This window comes from Penaeus japonicus, unplaced genomic scaffold (assembly GCF_977035675.1).
Source record: "Penaeus japonicus unplaced genomic scaffold, GWHDUDI00000001_assembly GWHDUDI00000014, whole genome shotgun sequence".
NCBI classification, from domain to species: domain Eukaryota; kingdom Metazoa; phylum Arthropoda; class Malacostraca; order Decapoda; family Penaeidae; genus Penaeus; species Penaeus japonicus.
Window position 1 is genome coordinate 23,535,543 of NW_028234416.1, and position 12,500 is coordinate 23,548,042.

A 12,500-nucleotide genomic window follows, 5' to 3' on the forward strand; every position below is an offset into this window, starting at 1 on the left:
ATGCATGTGACAAGTTATTTACATGGGTTGGGAGGAAGATGGAAAGAGTGACCTTGGTGGGAGGCCTCACTCAGATAACCAAAGAAAACGATTGAAATAGTATGGTAAACTAATCATAATAAGTTTTATATTTTTACATAATGTTCCATAAATACATAATAAAATGATTGCTAGCAGGGCCCATCAATACCTCCCACTCTTATGTAATAAAATAATAATAACGAAAGTCAAGTAATATATCGTATCATATCCGACCTCTATTCTGAAAGATCTCGTACAGTATCCGGAAGAAAGAAAACTCAATTCCACCAGAACTCAGCCAGGACGCAGTATGCGCGTCCTCGGATTTGACGCGAGCGCTGCGTCCTCGTGTTGAAGGGGTTAAAGATGGCTGTGTACTGGTACAAAATATGTGTAATTTTCATCTTATTTGAATGTCAAATATGATTCATGAAATAAATATCTTCCAATATGAAATGTCATAAATCAAATTATGGTGAATAATTGAAAGTTTTTATCTCCCAGTATCATTCCACCCTGAACTACCAATCATCTTGACTGGCTCTGAGGACTGCACTGTGAGGGTTTGGCATGCTAACACCTACCGTCTGGAGAACACACTGAACTATGGTCTTGACAGAGTATGGTGTATATCAGCTCTCAAGGGCTCCAACAATGTTTGCTTTGGCTATGATGAAGGAAGTGTCATGGTCAAGGTAAGTTATTTCATAACTGCTTTAAGTTTATTACAATAGGAAAGCTTACTGTAAAGTAAGGAATATTAAATGCAAACTTAGGAAATAGATGACAATGATGAGAGGCTTTGGTTCTAGTGTTAAATTTATGATAAAGAGCACTAAATATTAGAAAGTAATTATAGAAGATACTAGATAAAAGGATTGATAGCAGAAGTAGATCAAGTGAGTCTTTGCTCTTCAGCTTGGGCGAGAGGAACCAGCCATGTCGATGGACGTGAGTGGCAAGATTGTGTGGGCCAGACATTCTGAGATCCAGCAGGCCAATCTGAAAGCCATGGGTGATACTGAGATTCAGGATGGAGAAAGACTGCCTTTGGCTGTTAAGGATCTTGGTGCATGTGATATCTATCCCCAGACTATTGCACACAACCCCAATGGAAGGTAAGCAGTACAGAAAATGAATAATTAGTTTAGATACATACAGTTATTGTCCCTTGTAGAAACCATCCAGATTTGATTACTAAAACCCCTTTAGAAAATGAACAATATAGAAATATTTTCTGACCCGTACCCTTTTTGAGAAACCGTATGTAAATTAGCAAATATATGTCACTTATATCTTATGATAACTAACTATAATTATCCAGATAGTGATATCCAGAAGGGCTTTGAAACTGTTGCCTCAACTTCCAGTAAACTTCTTTTGTGATTTGATGGTCTTTCTGCCATATTATCAGTAGTGTAAACTGTTTTGTCTTTCATAGCTCACTATGTTTAGTGGTCTAGATGGGGATTGAATTGGTTTATTTTATTTCAGGTTTGTGGTTGTGTGTGGTGATGGAGAATACATCATTTACACTGCCATGGCATTGCGTAACAAAGCCTTTGGTCCAGCATTGGAATTTGTGTGGGCTTTGGACTCATCAGAGTATGCCATCCGTGAATCTAACTTCAATGTAAAGCTCTTCAAAAACTTCAAGGAAAAGAAATCTTTCAAGCCTGACTTTGGATGTGAAGGTAAATACTCATGCTCTTTGTAAATTTTATGCAGGTATTATTGTCAACATAATGGAAATATTATTTCTTATGAATTATAGATTCTGAATTCTTATTTTTGTTTGCTTGTGTTCTTATGACAAAAATATTTGCATACTCTGAGGCTTTTATTATTTTCTCAGGTATCTTTGGTGGATATCTCCTTGGATGTAGGTCCAGTTCAACAGGACTTGCATTCTATGATTGGGAGTCTCAAGAGCTGGTGAGGCGCATTGAAATTCAGCCACGCCAGGTCTTCTGGTCAGAGAATGGAGATTACGTGTGCATTGCCACTGATGAGAATTACTTCATTCTCAAGTAAGATGACTGACTGTGATTTTATTAACTGAATACATGTATTTCAAATTGTTGGCTATGTGTGAATTTTAGCAGCACTAACAATGGATTGTTAAAATTCCTACTAGCATGTGTGCATGCACTCAGATGTACTTGGTGCTGCCAAGTAATTCACAGAAGTATGACATTATATATGTCTAAGGTTGCTAATCATGCTCTAAGTCACAGATTCAGTGATATAATAGCATCACTCCAGGTTTTTTAAATATGTTATGAATATAAGACTGTAGGGAAAGACACAATCTTCTCCATGTTTTCATTCTCCTCTGTGTACTAGAATAATGCGTTGACAGCATTACAATTTTCCTTTTCATGATTATCAACATCTGATAAGATGAGAAAAGAATCACAATATTTTATTTTAAAAAATGCTACAGACAAATAGATTGTTGTAGTAAAGAAAGAACAGAAGAGTTTTTTTTATGTTTTTTTCTATTTTTTTATTTTACTATAACTGTGCCATAGAAATGAAGCTAGAGCATGACACCTAATCACAGTACAAGCTTCAAAGGCATCATACCCATGAACTTAGAATTTAATTTCCTTCAGGGACCACTCATAACTTACCATGATTTCAAAAAGTAAATGAAGAAACCAATCGGTTAATCAGATTTTCATTCACAATTATGAAGACTGAATGGTATTGCCTTTAATCCATTCATGCCGGATCTATGGTCTGAATGGTCAGAATGCCAGGGTTTTTGAACGCATAAGCATAATGCTTCAGGATTCTCAGGCACACTAGCCGCGAGCCTGGGCTGTCCGCTTACTCACCCTGAGCGCTGGCCTTGACCAAATATCTTGTTGCCGGCGTCTGACCCAAAAACCACGAAACATGTCAGCACGTCATCCGGCGTGAATGGGTTAAGCCACAATACATGTAGAATGATTGAAACACTGGGAATCCTTTGGAACTATTATTTTCTTTATTAGATTTGTTGTAATATTGATGGTGATAACCATAAAAATAGTGATCTTCATAAAAGTAGATGATAGTATTGAAGTCAAGTTGAATTCTAGATAATTATTATTACATTTGAAACTAATTCTAATAAAAGAGAACTATTTTACATTATCCAAGTTTTATCATATTGATTTGTCTGTTATCCACAGGTACAGCACTGATGCTGTCACTAAAGCCAGGGAGACCAAAGAGGGTCTCACTGAGGATGGCATAGAAGATGCTTTTGATCTTGTTGGAGAGGTAAGTTGAGAAAGTAAAAGTTGTATTTTAGTTTGATGAGTAATGATTTAGACTATTTGTTTGCATCTATTTAAAGTTCTTTTTTGTTTTTGTTTTTTTCCTGATAATTCCAAGAGGATTTCTTCTTTTTATTCTCTCATTATTTTTGTTATTTTGATTTGTTTATGAAGCTAGTAAATATTCACTTGTCTTTTACCAACTGATTTTATTTTCTAACAGGTGCAAGAAGTTGTCAAGACTGGCAAGTGGGTTGGAGATTGCTTTATCTACACAAATTCAGTGAACAGACTGAATTATTATGTTGGAGGAGAGATTGTTACTATTGCCCATCTGGACAGGCAAGTTTTAGCGATTTTTCATTTTTTAATCTTTTATATTTGATGATATTTGTTGATTTTTTACTCAGTAGAAATACTATTTGGAAGATGTTTGCATTTAGTTTGTAAGTATATGATTATCCTCTATCCTGAATCTAGTTCAGTACCTAGTCATATGTTAGCAGACATTGAAACATGATCAGAAAAAAAAGTGAATTAGGAATATTTCTTTTCAGGACTTTGTACCTCTTGGGTTACATTCCCAAGGATAACCGCCTGTACTTAGGGGACAAAGAACTTAATGTAGTATCTTATGAGCTGCTAGTGTCTGTCTTGGAGTATCAGACAGCTGTTATGCGTCGTGACTTCAACACAGCTGACCGCGTCCTCCCCACCATCCCACCTGCCCATCGCACTCGTGTTGCCCACTTTTTGGAGAAGCAAGGATTCAAGAAGCAGGCCTTGGCTGTATCCACTGATCCTGAACACAGGTAAGATGTGGATAGTATATCAGTGATATTTATAAAGTTGTTTGAATTATAATAAAGAAATTAGATAGGATGCATGGATTGGTAAAAATAAGTATTTTTCTACCTTTTTAGGTTTGATCTTGCCCTGAGTCTGGGTGAATTAGAGGTATGCCATCAGCTAGCTGTTGAGGCTGGTTCAGAGCACAAGTGGCGGCTGGTTGCAGACTTGGCTCAACAGCAAGGAGACCTCCAAACTGCACAGACATGCCTCCTTCGTGCCCATGATTATCCTGGATTACTTCTACAGGCTACAGCCTCTGGTAAGTTACAGTCTGTGTCCTCATTTAAGATAATGTAAGACTTTTTTTTAGGTTTATTCATATCAAGTGTTTTTCACTCATGTTATATGGTAAATTGTTGTATCGTATATATTTTGGTCTTATTTACTATAACTGTTTTGGTCAAACAATACCTGATTGATTGAGTGAGGATAGCATTCTTTTTATTTTCTTGATATGTGCAGTCTTGAGCACTTTTTATTGGATTCTCAGTGCAATATCTGATAATAGAAATATATATGCAGTATATGTATTCGTAATACTGATGACAGTATAAACAGGTATAATCATTGTCTTTTTTTCTTTTTTTTTATTATCAAGGCAATGCTGGATTGATCAAAGAAGTGGCAACAGAAGCAGAAAGCCAAGGTCGAAATAACGTAGCCTTCCTTTCCCACTTCCTGACTGGTAACCTAAAGGACTGTCTGGAACTCCTAATCAAGACCAATCGAATTCCAGAAGCAGCATTCTTTGCAAGGTTGGTTATAGACCTTACTTATGAACTTGTCGTTCACCCTTTCCAGATGAAGATTTAAGTGTGAACTTTTTTTATAGGATTCTATCGAGTCATGATGAATTATATAATTTTTCAGATACATGTATTGTACCATAACTTTTGAATAATCTGTTCATTGTTCCACAGAACTTACATGCCAGGTGAAATGTCCCGTGTTGTTGGTCTGTGGAAAACTGCTGCTGGAGAAAAGATAGGTCAGAGTTTAGCCGATCCTGCACAATATGACAACCTTTTCCCTGGGCTTAAAGATGCTGTAAAGTCTCAGCAGTATATACAGCAGCAGACTAAGCCAATCCCAGCAGCCTCTGCAGCATCAGTGCCAGTTAGTTTTCAGTCATTTTTTGTACTTTTGATGCTTAGTTGTTATTTTGTTTATTATATGTTATAGATGCTAGTTTTTCACTGACAAAAATTAACCATCTCTGTATGATCATTGTGGTAAACTGGAGATTATCACATCCAAGATTTGTCAGTTGGTTATTTACTGGATTGCTCATAGGTGATCCCCACCTTAATCCAAATCTGCCTATCTTAAGTTATATTAACTTTGCATTCACTAGTCGCCTATTTATACACTCATCTAACCCTTTTTCCAGTCTTTCTTAATAATTACCTACTATTTTTATTAATAAAAACAGTTTCCAAAAATGTGTGTTCATAAGATATATTCTCATATGTGGGAGTTGCATGGTCACCTTTAGCCTGTCCATAAGAGTTTAATTGTTGTGGATTGCCTTTCTGTAAACATTATTGTCAGCCCTGAAAATTCATAATCCAGAATATTAAAATACTAATGCAATTTCTGTTAATTATCAACTCAAAACGACTTTTGTGTTATATTTAACTACTTTTAAATCAAACAGGGCAACCATGAGCGCAATGTTATTGAGGAAATGCGAGCAGCTGAAGCATCTGGAGCCTTTGTTTACGTTGCACCAGAAGGAGAGGATGTTGAATTTGTTGATGCTCCACAGCAACCAGAGAAAGGTTAGATAAGAAAGTGTTAAGAGATTATAGAAAAAAATTGATGGCCATCTTGATTATTTTTATTTTAAATAGTTTTCAATAAAATTTTTGTATTAATTTTATTTTCATTTTCTTCACTTTTTTTTTTTTTTTTTTTATAAGATATGCTTGCTAGAAGTTTTACAGTTCATATTTGCATGGTTCCATGTTATTTTCTTGGCAAATTTAAGCAAATCACATTCAACAGACAAAGAATTTAAATTGAAATCAGAAGTTAAGCAGACTATAACACTGCATTACTAGTTTTTCTGTAATCTTGTTAGAATATATTGTTCGATGTCTTAAGATATTTGCATCTTTCCTAGGAATAGATAGCCTGTGTGAAGAAGCTCTAATAGCCCCATCAGCACCTATAATGCATTCATCATCACCTGTAGCTGCTGCTTCTGAACCTCTAATGCCAACACCAGCACCACCACCTGCAGCTGTCCCTGCCCCAGACTTAAGTAAGTGGTAAATCATGTTTTTATGTACAATTGTCCTGTGGCACATTTTGTGGAGTTATAGAGAGAATATTTTGATCTTTAGCATTTCATATGATCGTGAAAGTCCTGTTTTAATAAATAATATATGAAATATCTGCAGCAGAAGATATTTTTTTCCTTGACTTGGTTGGGGATTAAGAGGACCAAACTCCATGCATTTTTCATTGTATGATTTTGAATATTTGAATTCAGTAGTTGTATTGCAAAATATTTATATTCAAAATTTATCTCCAATATGGCACAACAGGGATTTTAAGATAATTACACAAAATTAGAGGGAGTTATTGTAAATTCAAAATAAATTATCTAACACAACAGACACTTTATACAGTTGCTTTCAATATTTTTTGTAGATTGGTAAAATTAGAAAATGGAATGATAAAATCCAATGTTAAACTTTTTGGTTTTGATTGGTAGCAGTAGAGCCAAGGGAATATTTATATTGATTATAAATGGAAAACAAATGGAGATAACTCTAGATATTAGACATATCACTAAAACAACAACAACAACAACAACAACAACAACAACAACTAACAAAACATTTGATGGCCACATTAACATTAACATATTTAGATGGTTGGATAAGGGTGTTGTTATTCCCAAGCTCATCTGGTTTAAACCTAGGAGTGTAGAAATTCTTTATTCTGAATTGAAGGTCTTCTTTCACACACATTCCCTCTTTAAAACAGGACTCAAAAGTAGTCTAGAATAATTTTTATATTACAGTTGCTATTAAAGATTGTGTTGCAGGATGATTTCCATATCTTATTGTTTTTCAGATTGTGCATAGTCAATCTTGGCCTATTGTGTTTGTATTGAATTATATTTGAATATATATATTTGGGATGAATTGATGTAATGTGGACACGTAAACACACCTAAGAGGCTGTGCAATCTATATGTATTGTGTTGAAGTTGTTGAGCTGAGAATTAACCTTTTTTTTTTTCTTTTTTACGTTTTCTTAGCCTAATTTATATGTTTGCTGTGGTTGTGTTAACATTATCCAGACGTATCTGATGATTGCTTTGTGTTTCAGTTAAGATCCTTTTTTTTACAAATATACCTTATTTTTAGTTGACGATGACATCACAAAGGATGTTGGTCAAGAGCTTCATGGAGAAGTAGATGCATTTTCTAATCCTGACGAAGATGACTGGGGAAGCAGTGAAAATATTACAGGGGATGATAATGCCTTAATGGCCTCTGCCAGAGAAAAGGTTGATGATGATTACAAAGATGAAAATGAAGATGAGGAGGAGGAGAAGGAGGAGGAGGAGGTAGGTGTGGAGAAGGGGGCAGAAGAGGAGGAGGAGGAGGAGGAGGTGGTGGAAAGTATTGTAAAACTTGAAGAGGAGAAGGAAGAGAGATTGGAAGCAGCAGGATCTGCATCCTCTTCCACTGTCCCCAGCAGGAAGATGTTTGATTGGGATGAAGATGAAGCAGAGGACTGGGGATTCCAGCAGAGTAAGGGTGAATTAGGTTATAAAAGTTTGGGGAATACTCTAAAAATTGTATGATTTGTCTTTTTACTGGTTGCAGTTTACTGACTTAAGAATTGTTACTTATTCAAAAATATTATTACTTTTAAAACTGGCAAGATGAATAAAAAACAAACTAAAGGAATTGTATGTTAATTAGAGGAATGTCAGTTTTAGTTTGTGATGAAATAATTTTGTCATGTTTTTTTATAATTATTAACAAAAAATATATGTATAAACATAACAAAAAACTTCTGGTAAAAGACAAAGTACAATTTTTTTTTTTTTTTCAAGAATCCATTTGGTTTTTGGGTAATGTTAGAAAAGCCATTATGCACCATTTGCTTTTGTATTGTGGTTAGACAAGCTAGTGTTTGCTGAGATATTTTGCATTTTAATTCTCTGCTCTTTTGTTTTCTGTGATGCTTTGGGTTAAAATTTGTTGTTAGATTAATGTGAATTTTGCATGTTTGTCAGGGTAAATTTATTGTGATTAAGATGAACTTATGTCATTTACATTATTTAAATTTCATTTGTAGACCCCCAGAATGAGCTAGGAGTTTTTGTCGACTTGACTCATGAGGTATCAGCTGATCGTGGCAATCCAAGTAATGTGACAGGAGTCTCACAATTGATAGACTTAGACAAGCCAGAAGATTTATCATCACCTAGATTGGTTTTAGGAATATCTCCAGGTAGAATCTCGTCTCGTGAAACAGCATCCCAAGATTCAGGACCTTCTGCATCTGTTTTTGAATGGGATGCATCTGTATCAGATAACCACTTTGACAATTTTGTCATGCAGCCACATATTAGAAGTCCAGGTAACAGTTTGTTAACTGGAAAATGCTTTGTGTAACATTTTTTTGTGTGAAATTACCCACTGATCCAAGCAGTGTGCCAAGATACTATATAGCATGAAAAAGACACCCAGAAATGATAAAAGGACAGACTTCAAATTGGGATATGTTATTCCTTGTGGCATTTAAGTGCTCAGGTTTAACCTTATGTAAAAAGATTTTACCCCTGCTGGTTTTCTTTTTTTTTATTATTATATCAGAAGGCTAAGTCAGGCTTCAAGTTATTTCTACTTCCAGAGCATCAATACTCCATTTAACATTATTCCCATTTCTTTTGCAATGTTACTAATGTAATTGCAGGTAACTCCACTAACCATTTAATCAGTGGACTGATAATTGTATGTTTCTCTCTGCAGAGTGATCATTTAGTATTTGTAGATGTGTGATGTGACACCATGATTGCCTTTATATTAATCTTATCTTTATTTTTGATTGTATGCTTAATTTATGAAACATTTAGATGAATTTACCATATTGAGGAGCTGTTCATAAACATCAAATGGGCAAAATAGGAATGATGTGTTTGTTATTATGCGATACTGATTTATTACAAGTAAAATGTAAAGGAATTTGCAAAAAAAATTGTCACTGTCTACATCATTTGTCTAACTACTAAAACAAAAATAGTGAATTGTAATGAATTGCAGCACTTCCACTAATCCAAATGTTGGGCAGTTGATTTTACCTTTTTGCAGATCACTGTTAGTTTTCTTGGTTTTTATACGTTTTTAGATGTGCACTTGCATTTTTGTTTTAGTGCTTCTTCACTAGCTTGTTGATGTATCTTGTATGGGAAAATCATCTCTCAGTAAATGCATTTCTTAGACACTACATAGGTTTGTAATGATTAATTTGCTAATCCTAACAAACTGTTTAAAATTATGTAGATAGTTAAGTAACTTATAAAATGCATCAATTGTTGCTTACATATTTTATCTTGGACTGTGTGGATTTGATATCATAAGGCAGTGCATATTACTTAAAAGTAGATAAACATATTCATTCTTAATTTGTCATGATCATTGACTTGACATTAAAATTAAAATCTAGGCATTGTTTTAAATGCTAATTCAGTCATGAAAAATACAAATTGTCTACTATTATGGTGTGAAAAAGAATCATATAGATTAATAACCTTTAAGTATTAAGTGCGAACTTGCAAAGGAAAAAAATGATGAATATGGATGGCTCCATTGTCTTGCTTTTCTAATCAAAGTAACCTATGGTTTATTATTATTATTATTTTTTTTACATCGGTTGATATTTAATACACAGGTGGTGGTGGTGCATGGTGTGCAGTTATTAATATAGTGCTAGATATGTTTGCTTAGATTGAAGTTCAAAATATTTTATAAGAAAAGGGGAATAATGATGATAATGAAGTATATTTCACTTAAACTAAGTTACAATACTTCATACTACCACTTCAACTCACACCTCACTCTCTCACTCACACTCAGTCACACTTGCTCACCCTTTCATTCTTACTCGCTTTCAATTACAATCTCACACTCACTCTTGCTCTGACTCTCACTCTCATACTCTTTCTCTGATGCTCTCTCTCTCTCTCTCTCTTATTCTGTCAAAACTCTCTCCCATTTTACTCTGACACACTCACACTCTCACACTCTCTCACACTCTCTCTCTCTCTCACACTCTCTCTCTCTCTCTCACTCTCTCTCTCTCTCTCTCACACTCTCTCTCTCTCTCTCACACTCTCTCTCTCTCTCTCACACTCTCTCTCTCTCTCTCACACTCTCTCTCTCTCTCTCTCACACTCTCTCTCTCTCTCTCTCACACTCTCTCTCTCTCTCTCTCACACTCTCTCTCTCTCTCTCACACTCTCTCTCTCTCTCACACTCTCTCTCTCTCTCTCTCTCTCTCTCTCTCTCTCTCTCTCTCTCTCTCTCTCTCTCTCTCTCTCTCTCTCTCTCTCTCTCTCTCTCTCTCTCTCTCTCTCTCTCTCTCTCTTCTCTTTTCTCTCTCTCTCTCTCTCTTCTCTCTTTCTCTCTCTTCTCTCTCTCTCTCTTTTCTCTCTCTGTCTATCTCTATCTTCTCTTCCGCTCTCTCTCTCTCTCTCTCTTGGTCTGTCTCTCTCTCTCTCTCTCTCTCTCTCTCTCTCTCTCTCTCTCTCTCTCTCTCTCTCTCTCTCTCTCTCTCTCTCTCTCTCTCTCTCTCTCTCTGTATATCTGCCGGTTTCTTAACCTCTATCCTCCCCCTCCTCCCCCATATACAGATACAGAAGCTGATGCCAGACATTTTTGATTCTCTGCCTGCTTGTTGACAGATGCTTGAGAATCATCTTAGTCTTCATTCTGCTAAGTAATTTTTTTTTGCAGGTGTGAGTGGGAGGCCGCCGATAGACCAAGCACAACTGGAGAGAGAGTTAGAGTTAGACCTTGAAAATGTTCGCATTGAAGACAACATTGATCCCAATGTAAGGCTTACCGTGTGAATATCGTAGGTCTTTTAGAAGAAGCCTTTATTTAATTTTAGTGTATTAACAGCCAATATCAATTAGTTATATATTGTGGTAAATATATCATTGCCTTTTTGTGTCATTTTTTAATTAATTGATGATATTCTTTATTTCAGGATGTGAACCTGGATGAAGAAGAATTATTGGCAGATTAACTAAAATAAAGTTTGCTGATGCAGTGCTTCATCCATTTAATTTTGTTAACATTATTTTAAGTATTTTTATGTAAATAGGAAAGATCATATATTGCAGTTGTTTGTTTTCATGAAATCTTTTAGGTGTTTTAGGTTTTAAATGGAATATTAGGCTATTCAGGTGGCATTGAAAGAAGCGGATGAAATGAACAATGTTTTTTTTCTTTGTCAAATTGTTATAAGTAGAATGAATATTGGATTGATTGCTTGTGTCCAGAAAACAATAGTAATTTGATGATGTACCAGTGAACAAACCTGTTGCACACCCCTTATTTTGGTTATTTATGAGATATGTATTGAAATTAAGATCATTCCGTATTTAACTTTTATACAAAGTTGGAGGTGAATAAAAGTTAATTTCATCAAAGTGTATTTAATTAAACCTGTGACAGACAGTATTATATTAATAAGTCCATATTCTAAATGAAAATGACATAATTGAAATAAGACCTTAGTAAAGGAAAATATTCAATTTACACCATTACATCAACACAAGTATGAACTAAACGTTCCCTGACTCTGACCAGAACAGCCAGTAATATCATATCCATACCAATTTAGATATAATGCTGTTCCAAATACTTTCTTTATTTGCAAACCACAAGATCATGATATTTACAGCCATCAGAGTTACTTTTAGCCTATGAGTTCTTTATATTTACATAGTTATTCACAACTGTTATTCCCCATTAATTATGAAGTTCGTAGCTTTAATCTTGAGAAGAAATAGAAGAAAAGTATAAGGCTTTATAACGCTTCAGCAATAAGAATGCAATTAATAAATTAAAATTGCACACACACACACACACACACACACACACACACACACACACACACACACACACACACACACACACACACACACACACACACACACACACATATATACATATCACATACACTACACTCATGCATAATATTGCAATATCTCTAGTGTTAAAATCCTTCCCATACTACCTTTTAAACATTGTTTTCTACAATGGAAATTTCAAAACCCTCTACTTGTAGGCACGACAACAGATCTCCACAGTATAAAAA

At 35.0% G+C, this 12,500-nt stretch overlaps 1 protein-coding gene across 4 annotated transcripts in view; it reads left to right on the forward strand.

Annotated features, from left to right (window-relative positions):
• The window catches only part of beta'COP (coatomer subunit beta'), a 26,442-nt gene extending 14,613 nt beyond the window's left edge, over window positions 1-11,829 (forward strand). Inside the window, exons 6-21 of one of the 4 annotated variants that reach the window (XM_043008979.2) lie at window positions 526-716; window positions 940-1,139; window positions 1,516-1,715; window positions 1,877-2,051; window positions 3,204-3,294; window positions 3,514-3,632; window positions 3,848-4,102; window positions 4,214-4,401; window positions 4,741-4,897; window positions 5,063-5,258; window positions 5,800-5,923; window positions 6,268-6,408; window positions 7,526-7,915; window positions 8,469-8,753; window positions 11,129-11,226; window positions 11,385-11,829. In XM_043008979.2, the coding sequence (XP_042864913.2) occupies window positions 526-716; window positions 940-1,139; window positions 1,516-1,715; window positions 1,877-2,051; window positions 3,204-3,294; window positions 3,514-3,632; window positions 3,848-4,102; window positions 4,214-4,401; window positions 4,741-4,897; window positions 5,063-5,258; window positions 5,800-5,923; window positions 6,268-6,408; window positions 7,526-7,915; window positions 8,469-8,753; window positions 11,129-11,226; window positions 11,385-11,423 (2,849 nt within the window). In that variant the 3' untranslated portion in view covers window positions 11,424-11,829. The remainder of the gene's footprint in view (window positions 1-525; window positions 717-939; window positions 1,140-1,515; window positions 1,716-1,876; window positions 2,052-3,203; window positions 3,295-3,513; window positions 3,633-3,847; window positions 4,103-4,213; window positions 4,402-4,740; window positions 4,898-5,062; window positions 5,259-5,799; window positions 5,924-6,267; window positions 6,409-7,525; window positions 7,916-8,468; window positions 8,754-11,128; window positions 11,227-11,384) is intronic. The other 3 variants (XM_086544079.1, XM_043008990.2, XM_043009000.2) reach the window with 3 other exon arrangements.
• Window positions 11,830-12,500: the final 671 nt, after the last annotated feature.